Source organism: Triturus cristatus, chromosome 2_2 (assembly GCF_964204655.1).
Source record: "Triturus cristatus chromosome 2_2, aTriCri1.1, whole genome shotgun sequence".
Taxonomy (NCBI): Eukaryota; Metazoa; Chordata; class Amphibia; order Caudata; family Salamandridae; genus Triturus; species Triturus cristatus.
In genome coordinates, this window is record NC_140582.1 from 567,681,528 (window position 1) to 567,699,514 (window position 17,987).

The following is a 17,987-nucleotide window of genomic DNA, read 5'->3' on the forward strand; positions in this document are numbered from 1 at the left end:
GTACCAGTGAATATATTTGGATGGTGTATACCGAATGACAGCGCAGGCATATAGAAGGCTATTGTCCATACATATATCATATCAATCTAGCTTGAGCTGTATGACTTTGTTAGAAGCAAAATTGGGCATCATGCGATCTTTATTCGTACATTTATAACATCATATGTAACAAGCGGTTCAAATTGTGGACTCGTATTCATGATGACACTCGAATTTAGTTCGCAAGAGTATTTGATTCTTTTGTTGTTATTTATTGCACTAAGGATGTTAAATGGATTAGCAATGAGGATATCTGTACCTTTCCAAGATGGCCGCCATAGTAACAATGGTGTGGAGGCATTGATATGATAAGTTCGTTTTTTGTACATGTAACCAGGAACTGTATTTAAACATGGTGAATGTGTATACATACGAGCGTGAACAAGGCATAATGCTGAAACGGGTCGTTTTTTACCCTGCTATTAAAATTATTTGCAGCATTCTGAGCGTCTGAGTTTCTTCCTGGATTGGTGGAGAGTTGTGGAGTGTCGGTATCCTACCTCGGACCGCCCACGACAGCCCGATTTATTGCACCGATATTTGTGGACTGTGTATATATATGTATATATATATATATATATATATATATACATATATATATATATATATATATATATATATATATATATATATATATAGATCCAAAAGAAGGTTTGTCGGAGAGCCAACACAGGTAAGTATGGTTTGCATCGATTTACTTGCAGCAGCAGACTAGCAAAATGAGAACCGGAGCACCAGCAGTGACGCCAGACGCGTTTCGGGTTAAAGTCTCCCTTCTTCAATGGCGTTGATCACAGTGAGACAGTCTTTATTTCTTTATAAGGTACTTCATCGCCTATGTAGGCGTGGCCCGCTTTGCCTTCTGGTTAATGTAGTTCAGCGGTTGGTATTGCTCTGTGAGCACGTCTCATTAATCTGCATATACTCGATAAAATAACCACAGTGGGTCGATGTTCAGGCTCGCATCACCGAGACTGCTTCTCTTTTGCATGCAAGTTGCAAAATACCTCCCATTACGGCGGCAATGTTTCATTCTCTTCATGTCACCTGGGTCTGCTGTTGTGCGGCGGGGCTTCTCCACGGCTTGGACGAGCCGTTATAAATCCAAAAGAAGGTTTGTCCCAAACGGAGAGCCAACACAGGTAAGTATTGTTTGCATCGATTTACTTGCAGCAGCAGACTAGCAAAATGAGAACCGGAGCACCAGCAGTGACGCCAGACGCGTTTCGGGTTAAAGTCTCCCTTCTTCAATGGCGTTGATCACAGTGAGACAGTCTTTATTTCTTTATAAGGTACTTCATCGCCTATGTAGGCGTGGCCCGCTTTGCCTTCTGGTTAATGTAGTTCAGCGGTTGGTATTGCTCTGTGAGCACGTCTCATTAATCTGCATATACTCGATAAAATAACTACAGTGGGTCGATGTTCAGGCTCGCATCACCGAGACTGCTTCTCTTTTGCATGCAAGTTGCAAAATACCTCCCATTACGGCGGCAATGTTTCATTCTCTTCATGTCACCTGGGTCCGCTGTTGTGCGGCGGGGCTTCTCCACGGCTTGGACGAGCCGTTATAAATCCAAAAGAAGGTTTGTCCCAAACGGAGAGAAGCTTCTCATGTCAAACAATGTGGTCATACATGTGATTTATTGCGTGTTTTGGAGCGTTTCTTCGATAAAGATCGTCGGCACTGTTCGCCCGGGGCCTGAGATCGCTCCCGGTTCGGCATGCTTGAAGAAGAGTCAGAGTCGAGTCTGGGCGGAGTGTGCGGCCGAAGCTTGACATGTTCAACGGTCCACGCAAAGACCTCTTCAGGGGAGTCAAAAAAGTATGTCCGCTCATCATACGATATCCATAGTCTGGCCGAGAATAGCAAAGAATATTGGACCTTATGATTCCTCAGTCTGGTCTGGGCTATGCGCCCGGCGGCGGCTTCTGTGACAAGGCTTGATGTGCCCTTTCAATGACAAAGCAGGAAGACAGAAGACCAGGAGGAAGCCAGTCTGCCAGCCATTTGGCCAGAAAGTCAGCCACAACTCTACCTACGCACCCCTCCATAGATTATTGCGGCAGGAGCATCCCTCCGTGTCCTCTTCCCGCGTTGCCAGCCCCTTGGTGATGGACTCTAAGGCCGAGACCCTCTTCTGGAGGGTTGTGATCGAGTCCTCTGCTGTGGATATCCTGGACTCGGTTTCTGTGATGCGCTGTACAGCGCAGCGGAGGTCTTATCTGATGAGTATCACATCAGAACCTACCGCCCCAATCTTAGCCTTGAGTATGTCGCAGGACTGCGTGATAGCGACCAAAATAGCGGCGTTGTCTGGCATATTCGTCTGTGCCTCACCCAGTGCAGGCGGCTGAGCAGTCGTGCCAGTAAACTTGTCCAGGGTGCTCTGTAGGGCTGAAGAGCCTGAAGTTTTTTCTTTAGACATGTTGTGGTGTCGCTCCGTTTGTCTGGCCACGCCAGTCCAATGGGCAGCAGGAGAGCAGGGCCAGAAGGGACGGGTGACCCTGAGATTCAAGGGGAGGGAGCCACCAAAGTGAGGGCCCCGAGCAGGCAGTGCGCCTACATAGATTTCACAGCCCAGTAGGGGGGCCAATGCGCAGACCACAAATGACCAGGGCTATGCTGCCATAGTAACTTTAGGCAACCGTCGAGGCACAGACTCTACCCTGCAGACCAAGTTCCACACAATGCCTGTGGCAAAGCCCTCTAACATCTGCCCTCTACGTACACCGCAGCGGTGGGCTAGGACACACCCATCGCAACACAAAGGGCCAAGTAGGCAGGGGCAGGATCAGTTACGGTGTACCGCGTCAGCAGGCCCAAGGGCGGCAACAAAGGGAGTGAAACACAGGGCCAGACCCTTAAATGTGGAAGGCATGATCGTACTTCCAAGCAGTAACGCCGCCGTTACTTCTTCCAATTAGCAGTTGTGTAGGTGTGGGCTGTACCTCAAGAATGCAGTGCAGGCATCCCCCCATGTGCCCAATTGGCAGCAGCGCCGCAGCGCAAGGGTCCCGACTCCACTGCGGCAGGCCGCTGACAAACCAGCCCGGCCTCACCCCACACTGATCTGTAGCCACTGCCTGCAGGGGAATCCTTAATGAGGCTCATTCACCCAGCTGTGGGGGACCCCCAGCCCAACGAGTCAGGCAGCATACTGGGCAGGTTCAGAAAGCGCCAGTGTGGAAATTTAGCGTGCAAACTGAACATTATCTGCGCCATCTTGCCTCTCCCCAGCGCCACGCATAGCAAATGCACGGCCGCCATTTTAGGCACCCCACTCTCTCTCCCCGCTCACTCTCGATCGCCAGCGCTTTCCCCCGGCGCTGCGAGCATCCCCCGCGCGCCGGCCACCCCCGCTCTCTCATACAGGCCATAAACCCTCTCCTTCTGCGCGACCCTGCAACGGAACCACATCCGACCGACATCCCATACATGGTCATGCCTCTCCTTTGATAACCCCCTTCCTCTGCGCCCCATTGTCCGAACTGGTCCCAGGTCATCACCTAGCCCTGCGGATGCAGTTTATTGCCCCTACTGTAAGGGAAACACCCCGCATCAAAGGGATTACAGTAGATCAAAGCCCCTACCCCCTGAGACCCGGCCGGTTGCACACACCCCCGGGAATTAGCGGAATTCCCTGCTGCGCGATAGCCATCTCCCACTGCGGGTAGGGTGGGAACCTCTACTGTAACTATGTGTGGGATCGGATCTGAGCCGGGGCTTCAGGGGATGTTCTTTCAGGCATCAAGAGAATCTCAAGAATGTACTATATGTAATAAAGCAATAAACCGGTGTATAAGAGACCAGGTCTCAGAGATGCGGTTAGAGCACCTCGTGACGATACCTTGCTGTCTGATCTGATGTGTTCTGCTCCGACGGAATAAAACTTTGTTTCCTGCCTTCCAGTCTCCGGCGCCTGCCTCTTTCATTGGTAAATTATCGAGTGGTATAAGAGGCGATTACCGCCGGGCAAATACTTGAAAGGTTATCGACTGAAACTGCCGCTACCATTTAACAATTGGCGTCCCAAACGTGGGGCCCATCAGCGACACGTGGATCCAGTGGGAGAGGTCCCGACGACAGAGTGAACGACTGCAACGATCGGGAGAGCTCCTGCCCAATAGACCCTCGTCTGGCAGCCGATCATCCGAACTTCACTGGTTCCGAGCAGACCTCTCTCGAGTGATCTACGGTCCTGACTGGGAACCATCAGGAGTGCCGCGGCAAATACGGAGAGTAGAGGACGATCGGGCGCTGGAGGCGGAAGACGAGAAACTGTCCACGCGGTCCGGGTAAGGTCGTGATACACGACAAAATGCGAAATAATTGATTGATTGTTTAAAGCTTTGGAAATACTAGTATTGCTCATTGATTGTGCTCATTGATTGTTCTCTTTGAGATATTCGCTGTCTACAAACGGGGAGGAGTAGAAATACTCTCTCTCTCTCCCTTTGCAGATAGTGAAGGGTAGGTAACGCAGACCTTTGTCCCCGTTGAAACCCGTCGTGCCTATCTTTATCTCCCCATTGATTGATTGTCCGAACATTGATTGTTTTGGAGAATAGTGCTTTTTGAGATATTCTCTGTTTGCAAATAACGTAGAATAGGAATATTCTGTCTAGTCTTTGCAAATAGTGAAGGGTAGGTAATGCTGACTTTTGTCCCCGTTGAAACCCGTCATGCCTATCTTTATCTCCAATTGATTGATTGATTGATTGATTGTCCGAACACTAGTTGTTCGATATTGGTTCTTTGGAGGTATTCTCTGCTTGCAAATAACGAAGAATAGAGATATTCTGTCTAGTCTTTGCAAGCAGTGAAAAGATAGGTAGTGCTGACTTTTGTCCCCGTTGAAACCCGTCATGCCTATCTTCTCCCCACTGATTGGTAGTTGGTTCTGCCCGGACCGCTTATTAGAGGTGAACCATCCGGCTCCACTGGAGGGCACCCCTAATAAGGACATGTTCACTAAATATGGACTAGTCGCCGTAGCTTATACCAAGCTATGGCATAAATATACAAAGAAGGACCCCGAGAGTCAGTGGCCACTGATGGGATCCTTCGACGACCATAAGATAGAAGCGCTAGAAATAGCTCTGCGTAGCAATAAGACGACGCCTACTATGCTTGACAGTATTGGCATGTGGCGCAAAGAAGCAACGCAACGGAAAAAGAGGGAAGAAGTAAAAGCAGAAAAGGAATTACGAAAGGCAGCTCACCTTGCCGTTAGAAAGTTAGAAGAAGAAATAAAGGAGAGAAGGGAAACTAAATTAAGACAGGAACCCGAAACATCAGGACAGTACGCTGTTAGGACCCCTTCTTTGCTCTACCCTGAGTTGTCCTCCAAGCAGCGAACGAATGATGAATTACTGTTAGGTCCCCCGATCATTTACATGCCCCCTCCATATGCACCCTCCCAGTCAGTAGTGCAACACCTACAACCCCCGAACACGAGCGAAAGCAGTACAGGGGCCTCGGTCCTCACGGCCTCCGCGCCGGCTGAGCCTCTTGTACTGAACCCAATGTCGGTTACAACGCTAGATGACCATGAGATGGGAAAGAAAGAGTCCACCAGACTGAATCGATTAACAAAGGATGAACGAGCAGGAATTGATAAGATAGTAGGGACACTGGTGGAGCGAAAAGAAAGTGAGGAGTATATAACAGACGTGTATAACTCGTATGCCGACAGCCGCAGACGACACTTCGTCGTACGGCTCTGTTATCACGCCCTGAATGCGTATGAGGAAAGATACCACGATAAAGGTCCCGAAGGCTTAGCAGCCCTATATAGGAAGGTAGACATCGGAGAGGAAAGAGAGGGCGACGTTACGAACCTCTTCACTCGTACACTCGAGGTCTACCGACACCTTAAAGAACATGGACAGACCACCAAAGCAGAAACCCCCATAGCGACTAAGCCCCAGGAAGGGAGGGCTGATGCCATGATGCCCATTAAAGAAGCTGCCCCCTACTGGGTCCCCCCACGAGGTCTGGGAACACATGATGACATCAACCACCAAGATGCGAAGGGAAGGGTTGTATATAACTGGGTCTACCAGCCGTGGGACCGGCAAGACATTTTGACCTTTAGAAAAACTCTACCCGACTTAAGAAAGAACCCGACTGCCTTCTACACTGAACTGGGTACAGCTTTAGGTTCTACGATTATGACTTTAGCAGATATCGACTTGTTCTTTGGGCTATGTCTGCCGGCTGATGTGTGGAAACAAATCCGGAAAGTTGACCACGCTGAGCCGTTCGGATACACCTGGGTACAACTCGATACCATAGATAAGCAGCGAGAACCAGGACAGAAACCCCCAAAAGCCATATTAGAGCTCCCAGACAAGATTGTACTAAAACTGAAGACTCTAATCCCAGAAAGAAAGGTAGATTGGTCGATAGTAACGGCTTGCCGCCAGAAACCCCAGGAGGATGTGTCTGAATACTTCTCCCGATTCGAGACTGTGTTTTCCGATTACAGTGGCCAAGACATGACCACCGCAACCGGACATCACCTCTTTGTCCAGAATTATGTGAAGGGTCTGACACAAGAAATTTCCCAGAAACTACAGACCAGCGAGAGTAGCTGGGCAGCCTCCAAACCCGCAGCGATTCTCCAGATGGCCCAATACTACGAAAATCAGAAAAGCGAGAACGATAGGGCATCAGAGAAGAAGAAAAAGGAACTGAAGGAGAGGGTAATGATAGCACAGTTGCAAGGGGTGACCATAGGAAGGGAACCCCCGAAAGAGAATTACCACCCAACCGCCCCTAGAAAGCTACCCCCTAGAGACCATACACCTGCACCCTACAACGGACGGAGAGACTTAGATGGGAACCAATGTGCGTTCTGTAGAGGGTTCGGACACTGGAAATCCCAGTGCCCGGTCCTTCTGGAACTAAACAAAAATAGGGATCCCAGAGACACAGCATATGACCCCAGAAACAGAGGACAGGGACGAGGGCACACGAACGACGCAACCAACGTCAGGCCAGGCAAACCAAACACCTTTGACCGCCCCCGACAAAACCAGTGTCAGCAGTCCGACTATGAAAGCACCCATGACTTCGCATAGGACCGCCAGGGGCAAGGGAGGGATCCAGTCGAACTCCGTGTTGACCAGCAAGGCCCTTACGTCACTGCTAAGGTCTTGGGCACAAAATCCCCATTCCTGGTAGACACTGGGGCGACACGTAGTGCGTTATCCAAACGACTGATCCCTAGGGCACCCTTGTCTGGCTCACATGTAACCTCAATAGGCTTCGATGGAACGCCCTCCACTAACCCCTTATCAGCACCAATCTCCTTTGACTTAGAAGATAACACCACTGACACGACCTTTCTGCTCTCCTCCAACACCCCCGATGCTATTATGGGACTTGATTTGCTAAAACATTTTCGAGCTACCATCAGATGCTCCCCAGACGGAGTTCGAGTCATCCTACACGATAACCCAGATCTGTCCAGACCCTGTCACACACGGCGTATGCTCTCTATAACCGATGCTGACATGTCCCTACTCGACACATTACCTTCACATCTATGGGCTAAAACCGACTCAGATGTAGGGCGCATGGTGATCGACCCGGTACACATAACCGTCCGACCGGACGCAGTGCTCCCAAAGCTTCCACAGTATCGGATATCACCCGAAGGCGAGAAGGCATTGGTGGAAATCATCGAGTCCCTAGTCGAGGCAGGAGTGGTAGAAGAAGTAGTGAGTAATGTTTGCAACAGCCCTATCCTACCCATTGTAAAGAAGCAAGGCGAGGGGGATGAGAAAGCCTACCGTTTCATTGTTGACTTGCGAGAGGTTAACAAAGTAGTCATACCCCAGTACCCCGTGGTCTCAGACATCACCACCATCCTCACCCTGATTCCATCCACTGCCACCATCTTTACTGTTATTGATCTCAAGAACGCATTCTTTTCCATCCCCATCCACCCAGACAGCCGCTACCTGTTCGGATTCACTTTAAAAGCCCGTTCATACAGATTCTGCAGGGCACCCCAAGGCTACACTGAGAGTCCCAGTATTTACAGCCAAGCCCTCAAGAGGCAACTGGATGCAGTCCAACTACCCGATGAGGTGGTGTTGATACAGTACGTCGATGACATTCTTTTGGCGGCCGACACCGCTCCACTTGCCGTCACAGCCACCATTCACCTCCTCCGCTTCCTTGCGGAGAACGGTCACAAGGTCTCCAGAAAGAAATTGCAATTCTGCCAGCCCCAAGTAACGTATCTAGGCCACCTACTATCCAAAGACGGGAGGAAACTTACCCCTGACCGAATTCAAACCATTCTAGAAACCCCTGTTCCCAAAACTCAGAAGCAAGTGCGGTCCCTAGTGGGCCTCACCTCCTTTTGTCGACAGTGGTTGCCAAATTTCAGTCTTATCGTAAAACCTCTGCTTTCCCTGCTGGCTAAAGATACCCCCTTCCCCCTCCCCTGGACACCCGAATGCCAATCCTCCTTCAAAGAATTACGAGACGCCCTCTGCTCGGCCCCAGTCCTAGGAACCCCAGACTACACTAAACCTTTCTCCCTCTACACCCACGAAAGGGAGGGATGTGCGTTGTCTGTCCTAACCCAGTCCATAGGCCCTAAGCAACGCCCTTGTGCCTACTTCTCTGCCACTCTTGACCCCGTAGCCAGAGCTTTGCCCGCCTGCCTTCGAGCAGTAGCCGCCGCTGCTGTCTCTATCCGGCAAAGTGAGGGGATCGTGCTCTCGAACCCCCTCACAGTATTGGTACCCCATGCTGTTGATACCCTCCTGAACCAAACCAAGACTCAACACCTGACTAGCGCACGACTGACTGGTTATGAACTGACTCTGCTTGCACCCCATATCACATTGAAACGATGCACCACTCTGAATCCAGCTACTCTACTACCTCTCCCTGACCCCAATGCATCCCCTATACATGATTGCGTGACCATCACCGACGAACAAACCAAGAGTAGGGTTGACCTCCGGGATACTGCCTTCCCGGACCCTGACGGAGAACTGTGGGTGGATGGCTCATGCATCAAGCTCCCTGATGGCACCACCTCAGCTGCCTATGCAGTCACCACAGCTCGAACAGTTGTTGAGACAGCCCGCATCACACAGCGATCCGCACAGGCGGCGGAACTAATTGCCCTCACACGAGCCTGCATCCTGGCAGCAGGGACAACCGCAAACATTTACACAGACAGTCAGTATGCCTTTGGGGTAGTTCACCACTTTGGGCTCTTATGGAAAGAGAGGGGATTCTTGACTTCTCATGGCACACCCATCCTGCATGGAGATCTAGTCTCTGCCCTGACCGAAGCAGTCCTCCTCCCCACACGGTTAGCTGTGATCAAATGCCAGGCACACAAGAAGGTGACAGACATTATAGGTCAGGGAAATGCACTAGCTGACATTACTGCCCGAACCACAGCCGAGAATAGGTCCACGACCCGCATGTATGTGACCAGGTCACAAACTGAGAAATGGAAGGATGCTAGGGAAACGATTAGGGATATCCAACTAGCCAGCACACCACACGAATTAACTGAATGGGCCCGGGTGGGATTGAAGGACGATGACGGTTGTTGGCGAACTAAAGACTCGAACAAATGGTTGCTACCCGACTCATACTTGATCCCCATGCTGACCATGGCACACTCCCCCGCACACATAGGGTCTGCCCCCATGATCGAACTCATCTCCAAAGTCTGGCACAACGACAGAATACCAGACTCAGCCAAATGTCTGGTCCAACAATGCCTAGTATGCCTCCAACACAACCCTGGGAAAGGAACTGCTGTACCCCGGGGAGGGTTTGGGGTCCCCAATCACCCCTTTGAAGTCCTACAAATGGACTATGTCCAGCTAGAAAGGTGCCAAGGTTTAAAGTATGTACTTGTCGTTGTGTGTGCCTTCAGCAAGTGGGTGGAAGCCTACCCAACCCATGACAACACCGCTATGACTACCGCAAAAGTACTACTGAAGGAATTCTTCCCCCGATACGGCCTTTGTCGAATTTTGTGGAGCGACAACGGCCCCCACTTCGTAGCCGAAGTTATCCAACTCATCTTAAAGGGGTTGGGTGTAAAACAGAAATTCCATGCGGTCTTCCATCCCCAATCCGCAGGCCTGGTTGAGCGACACAATGCCACATTGAAGCTTAAGATAGCAAAAATAGTCGCCACCACAGGACTAAGATGGCCAGACGCTCTCCCACTAGCATTGCTATCAATGCGTTCCACCCCCACCAAACACCACTTAACCCCCTACGAGGTCGTCTTTGGGCGGCCCATGAACCTTTGGACTGCACCAAAACCAACATCCATCCACGACGTCCCGGACGTCCTCATGTCTGACTATTTGTATAACCTAACTAAGACGTTGTCTGTTATCCATCAGCAGGTGCTGCACGCCATTCCCGATGTTTCCAGGGGCCCGGGACACGACATCCAACCCGGTGACTTCGTCTTAGTGCGTAACTTCCAGCGCACCAAGAGTCTGGAGCCCCGGTGGACGGGCCCCCTGCAAGTCCTGATCACCACCCGAACAGCTCTTCGAGTGGAGGGGAAACGCAATTGGCTGCATGCACACCACTGCAAGAAGGTATCACCGACCCTGACAACCACGGACAACATCACCGCCCAAGAGGAACTTCTGGACAAAGACCGACCATCCCTGAGCCGCTGCCCGGATACAGAGACACTTGAATTGATTGAATATCCCGATCCCACTGTGCCATCCAAAGAAGGGTATAACTTGCGACGAAAGGAGAGAACTTCGGCTAAGCAGACCACAGGCTAAGTGGAAATCTCAGAACGGTAGCCTAGTCACCTCAAAGGCCACCAGGAGAGAAACTAAAACAAAGTCTGTGGTTCTGCCCGCTACCGAGTCTCTTGAAGGTGATGGAAGCGCCCGACATGAAGATGATGGAAGCAACCGGACGTCCGAAGATCCACTACAAAAACCCAAAGACTGACCAAATGCACAGCTTTAAGACAATAGCACTTTTCATTTCCCTTCTCTTTTGCCTTCTCCTCGTGGTCACCTTCTGGATCATGGAGGAGAGCACACCCGCTCATAAGACATTGCTGACCACCGTTCAACCTACCACCACGAAAGAACACCATCTGATCTCACTTTCACCCCAACTCCGAGAAAGGCGTAAGGAGTTCTGGAATAACTCTTTTGTGCAGTTGCTCCACCAACACAATCTTGCCACCAATGCCACTAACTGCTGGATCTGTGGATTGCTGCCCCATGCCACTGGGCACTCAATCCCTTTCATCCCTTCACCTTTTTCTGTCCATGGTTCCTGCCTCGCCTGGCTGATCCTCCTGCAGGAGAGCTACAAGGACAATGCCACTTCCGGCAGAACCATGTCACACTTCTACCATGGGTTCTGGCTGAACAAAACTGGTAGAACCTCCGCCCTCTTCTGCCCTCTGAGATCGAACACTTCCTTTCACATGGACATCCCCGCCAAAGAACGAATCGAAATGCAAGTGTTCAACAATCCAGCCAGACCCACCTTCTCTTACCTCCGAAAACGGACAGCCGCCACCCTAACAGTGGCCCTGTCCGTCATCAACATCACTGGATCTGTATGCCTCGAAGGCCTGGGGGCACAGCTGGTGGGCCACAGCTCCTGCCTCATCACCCGAACATTGGACTCAGTTGACCCACCCTCCTTTGTTGCCTCCCCGAATATGTACTTCGTCTGTGGTACTAAGGCCTACACCTGGCTCCCGAAAGGTTGGGGAGGCACCTGCTACATCGCCTTTGTCCTTCCTCCGACGTATGTGGCTCCAGCAAACCATCACCGACAGAAACGTGCCAAAGACATTGTACAAGCCGACTCCACCGGAGAACAGTTCATGGACGCAGTAAAGGGTCTTGTTCCGCTCTGGGGTCCGATGGCAAACAGCCGTGCCATCCGCCACTTAACCCAGGCAGTCAAAACAGCAATGAACATTACAGCTGGCGCCCTCGCCAACAACACCGCTGAGCTTCAGGCCGTCCGCCTGGTGGCTCTCCAGAACCGCCTTGTTCTAGATGTGGTTCTGGCTGATCGCGGAGGAGCATGCCGCATCATTGGGTCCAGCTGTTGTACCTACGTACCGGATAACTCACCCTCAGTCTACAAAGCAATTGAACACCTCCACAGACTGTCCACAGAGGTCCATCAAGAGCAAGAAGAATGGTCACTGGGGAGTTGGTTTTGGGACACTATTAAAGGTTGGGGATGGAGGCTGTTTTCATTTATCCTCATACCAATCGTGATACTATGTGGATGTTGCTTGGGGATTCAGTGTCTGCCACCTTTATGTTCGCTTTTTATGAACTGCATCTGCCCTAAGACTTTGGACTTTGAAACAGAGCGGATGAAAGCTCTGAATGAGGTGGAGGTACGGGGTATTATGGGGATAGATCCAAACTAGGCAAGCTGGCGAGACATGTTAAAAGGGAGGACTGTGGAAATTTAGCGTGCAAACTGAACATTATCTGCGCCATCTTGCCTCTCCCCAGCGCCACGCATAGCAAATGCACGGCCGCCATTTTAGGCACCCCACTCTCTCTCCCCGCTCACTCTCGATCGCCAGCGCTTTCCCCCGGCGCTGCGAGCATCCCCCGCGCGCCGGCCACCCCCGCTCTCTCATACAGGCCATAAACCCTCTCCTTCTGCGCGACCCTGCTACGGAACCACATCCGACCGACATCCCATACATGGTCATGCCTCTCCTTTGATAACCCCCTTCCTCTGCGCCCCATTGTCCGAACTGGTCCCAGGCCATCACCTAGCCCTGCGGATGCAGTTTATTGCCCCTACTGTAAGGGAAACACCCCGCATCAAAGGGATTACAGTAGATCAAAGCCCCTACCCCCTGAGACCCGGCCGGTTGCACACACCCCCGGGAATTAGCGGAATTCCCTGCTGCGCGATAGCCATCTCCCACTGCGGGTAGGGTGGGAACCTCTACTGTAACTATGTGTGGGATCGGATCTGAGCCGGGGCTTCAGGGGATGTTCTTTCAGGCATCAAGAGAATCTCAAGAATGTACTATATGTAATAAAGCAATAAACCGGTGTATAAGAGACCAGGTCTCAGAGATGCGGTTAGAGCACCTCGTGACGATACCTTGCTGTCTGATCTGATGTGTTCTGCTCCGACGGAATAAAACTTTGTTTCCTGCCTTCCAGTCTCCGGCGCCTGCCTCTTTCATTGGTAAATTATCGAGTGGTATAAGAGGCGATTACCGCCGGGCAAATACTTGAAAGGTTATCGACTGAAACTGCCGCTACCATTTAACACCAGGGCCCGATGTGGTCATCGAGGCAGATCAGTGCAGGGAGCTGTAAATAATATGTTTGATGGTCAGAATCTAAGGAATAAAGCTGTTTTAGATAGCACCCTGTGAAACAATGTTGTGGCTGTACATATTGCATAAGAGTTAAAAGTCTAGAAAATCTGTGGACAACTATAATTTTATTTCTGTTCCTTTAAGTTAGTGGACAGAAATATTCCAATACAGATTGACTACTACCATAAGGAAGTCCTTAGCAGCTACACCTCTTACTGAAGCAATATGATTGAATAACCTATTGTTTCTTGTTAGTTATAAATGGGGGATGGAAATAAATTATTTAACTGGTTGGTGGAAACTTACGGCTCATGTTCAGACTGGACCAGGACTATGCACCTTGTCAGCAACAACAATGTGTTCTTTGAAGTACATGAACTAATATTCAAGTTAGTGCATGCCGTGGAGAGCAGCTGGGAATGGCTGGAGTGCATGGTGTGTGGATGTGGTTCTTGAGACACAGTGTGTCTCAACCTTTGTACCCACAGCCTTTCTTTGGATGGGCTTATTGCCTACCTCTGCCCATGTAGGGGGTTAATTGTGTGACAGAGAATTAAATACTAGCTAAGTGGATCCTACTTTGAGACTACGTTTACAGATACTGCCATGTCTCTTGTAAAAATAGATCTAGAAGAAAAAGATACCTGCACACTCAGTGTCCTGTACTAGTCATAAGCATGAGAATTAAGCATCCTTGAGTTGCTTTTTAATATTGTTACCACGATGGATATGAAGATTCGTATAATCTGCAAATATTTGAAAATGAATTTGGCCTAGTGAGATCACTTCAAACAAGTGTCTCACAGATGTCAGAGAATAACTGTGAAAGTAATAAGTTTGATTATGAGATTGATTGGGTTCTGGATTAATGGAGACCTCTATTGTGTTACCTCAGCAAGAAGAATACATCAATCAAAATGCTTTTAGCAAAGGACATAAATATGTTATTGTCTAGGAAGACCTACATTTGATTCACTGATGTTGAAAAGGTTTCTGGGTACTCAAAAGTACATAGAGTTGAAAGGAAGTGCATAGATAAGTGGAGCATGTTCCAGCATGCTTATTGGGAGGCATCAAAGGGGCTTTGTCCTTGAACCCATGGAGTTGATTTACTTCTTGCATCCTCTCTTCCAATGGTGTTTCAGCCTCAGGATATTCCTGAGGACTGATAATGAGGAGAAACAACCCTGAGATAAATTTGAGTATCATCTGCATCAGAATGGAAATTTAAGGTTATATTAGAAATTCTAGTTCATGAATAAAAGAGTTGATAGGAATACATGTAGATAAGAAAAAATATACCAAGCCCCTCTGTACTCAGGCACTCAGAAAATAACATAACCAATTCATCACTACTCCTGGAGAAAGAAAGAGAACAGTAAAAGACTTTATTGACTGCAACATATTGGACCAGGAGTAAGTGCAGTCTAAGTGACATTTCAAACTTCTTGTTTAGGGTGTCCATTTAGGCAGAGTGGGGAATATGTCTGTTTTATGTGAGGGTTAGATGCCTAATTTGCTCAGGGACTCAGGGACTACAGCTTCTCCAAATCCATTGGTGCCTAGCTGCATGGTTACAGTTTATGGTATAACTACGGAGATCGAATGTTATTTTAGAAATAATTGTGTCAAAAATGTACGAATAGGCATTAACATTGTGAAGCACGTAGTGCAAATCTTTATGAGAATTTGTGTGTGTGTGTGTAGTATTGAGAATTTCAAGAAACAGTGTAACTTGGGGATCTGGGACATTTGTGGGTTGTGAAATAAGCTAACTAGGAGGTGATATCTTTTACATTACATGTATATTGTCTCGTAACACTTTGTTAGACAAGATATTGCCAGGTAGAGGAGGATTCCAAGCAATTTCTTATGAGGAAGTGCTCTATTGTGTCTGATAGCTTATGAGGTCATCTGGCTAAGAGGATATTAATTTCCAGAGGTAAGTATTGCTCTACACAGCATAAAACACTTGTAAAGATTTTACTTTGGGTATTCCAGTTGAGACAGCATAACAGTCACTGGAAAAAGCAGGAACCAAAAGCTTAAAAATAAAGATGTTTTCAAAACTACCTCATGGTACTTTTTTGTTACTTTGGTTGCAGTACAATGGCATTCATTGCAGGAATGATGGCAGCAGGCACAGTTTCCTCCACAACGTTTAACCAGAAGGCATTGTGGCCAAAAGATGGTGTCAGTTCGTTTTAGTTCCTCCCTCAGTGACACTGAATGGTTGCGTGGAGAGCAGCTGTACAGTCGCACCTCTTCTTTCAGAAGGTTTAGATCTACAACTAAGAAAGAAGAAATGAAGTCATATTCATCACTTTGTTTAATTCTTTTCTGCTCTTTTCAAAGCTCTCATATTTTTATCAATTAAATATGACAGAGGTGTGCACTTTCTCTTTGGAACAGAAAAGTCCTAGTAACAGAGGAAATATAGAACATTCACATTATATTTTGACCTTGACTACTATTTGTTATATGTTTCCCCTTTGAGTAGTCCTCTAGCTTTCATTCTTGTTTGCAAATTCAAGAAGTAAGAACTTTCTATATCTCATCAGAGCAAAATAGATCACTGCTCCCTACATTTGAAAGGCAAGGACAATGTCTGCTTCCTGAATCAAACAGTTAAGTCACCATGATAACCAAAGTAAGGATAGCAAATGTTCTCTTCTTCTGAAGACAGTAAGGAAGTTATATTGAAGAGACTATATGGCGTGCCATTTGTCCCATTAATTGTTGTTTACATATCATTAGATCAACCTCAGAGTAAGTTGGTTTCAGATAATTATAAACATGATTAGAGCCAACTGAAGGAAAACGTTAGATTGTGAAATAGTCTACATTAAGATTGAATAAAGAGGCATAACAACATTTAAAGCTAGAGATCATCACAACTTATTCTAGACTTGAATCAAACTATTTGCGCTCCCACATGTTCACATATGTCCCACCTGCATGCATATTGTTTATTTATACACTGTTCATCAATGAAGTAATAATAGCTGTAGAATGTCAGCTTAGCACTGTGAATGCAGTAAAACTAATTTGGAGAAAGCAAGTTTTAGGAATGAGTTTGAATTTTTTCAGCGACTGCTTAGACTGTTATAGAAAATTACCTAATACAATTCTCAAGCCAAAGAAAATCAATAACTACACAGTAAATTATGAGACATTCTATTTCATCAAAGAAATAAAGGAATGTTAAAGTACTGCATGACCTTTTTTTCATTCAGATAAACTGATGAAAATATTAATTACAAAATAGATACTATACTTAAAAACAACACTTTAAACATAACTGTATGATGTGCGGCTGCAATGAGCTACAATAAAGTTTCAGAACATGAGTTTTCAGAAATACCCTGCGAAAGTGCTAGTGGATAGCTGTACACAAATTACTGTCAAGGAGTTGCATGTGTTTTATTATATATGCTAGTTGACATTTCAGAGTTTTTAATCATTAACTCCAGTTCTCTATGCAGATAAAAAAATTGGCCGGAGTGTACTCCGGCACACTGAAATCACTTAGGAAATTCCTGCCATTGCTGCCCAGACCGGCCAGGAAATGGTGACCCGGGCCCTCATTTTGTCGCGTATTGACTACACTGACGCATTATATATCGGCCTTCCTGAATACCATCTGAAAAAGCTGCAAACCCTCCAAAACGCAGCAGCAAGAGTGCTGATAGGTATCCCTGGCAGATCAAGTACAAAGCAACATCTTCGGGACCTGCATTTGCTACCCGTGGTGCAACATGTCCAGTTCAAGGCCCTCACTCTTGCTCACGGTGTCCTTTATAAATCCGGGCCGCCATATCTCAGAAGACGCTTTGATTTGTACGTGCCCCGAAGACATTTGCGATCAGCCGCATTATGTCTTGCAGTCATTCCCAGATTTTACCTTACTCATATGGGGGGTAGCTCTCTTTCTTCCAAGGCAGCCAAAGCCTGGAATGCCCTTCCTTATGAATTGAGAAACACTCAGGATTTCAGGCTTTTTTAAACTAATTTGTAGCTCCTCCTAATGCTCTGTTCTTAGTCTCCTGTAGTTGGCTTTCACGCCGGGACACTGTATCCATGCACGCTTTAAGTGCTTTATAACATAACATAACATTAATATCTTGTATAGCAACCATTTGTTTTTTGGTAAAAATTATGATATTTTAATTGTTGTTGTAGAAGTTATTGAGCGCAAGTGAGCTTTATAGTACTTTTCAACCACAAGTGGGGAGTTTTCACACATGTATGTATATGTTTTAGTAGTAAATGTTGAAGGGACAGAGAGGAATGGCTGGAAAATGGGGAATACTGATGTCTAAATGGGAGGGGATTATGGAGGAGTTAGGAGAGGTTTAGCAAAGGCCACAGAGGGTCAGGGAGTGATTTAGAGAGGGATGTCCACCCACTCAAAAAGAGTAAGCTCATTGCTATTCACTAATTGCACTTCAGCCAAAAAGGGACTCAAAACAGTAGTAAATGAGTCCAGCACCAAACATTGCCAACCACTGGCACTGTTAATAGCTAATATAAAAACAGTTTACCTCATTTTTTGGGAGTTAAATAAACATTTTTGTATTT

General features: G+C 47.7%; 1 protein-coding gene across 1 annotated transcript in view; it reads right to left on the bottom strand.

The window, feature by feature from the left end:
* The window catches only part of PDGFC (platelet derived growth factor C), a 761,010-nt gene that overhangs the window by 5,926 nt on the left and 737,097 nt on the right, over positions 1–17,987 (bottom strand). Inside the window, exon 5 of the mRNA XM_085641717.1 lies at positions 15,480–15,697. Coding sequence (XP_085497843.1) covers positions 15,480–15,697 — 218 coding nt within the window. The remainder of the gene's footprint in view (positions 1–15,479; positions 15,698–17,987) is intronic.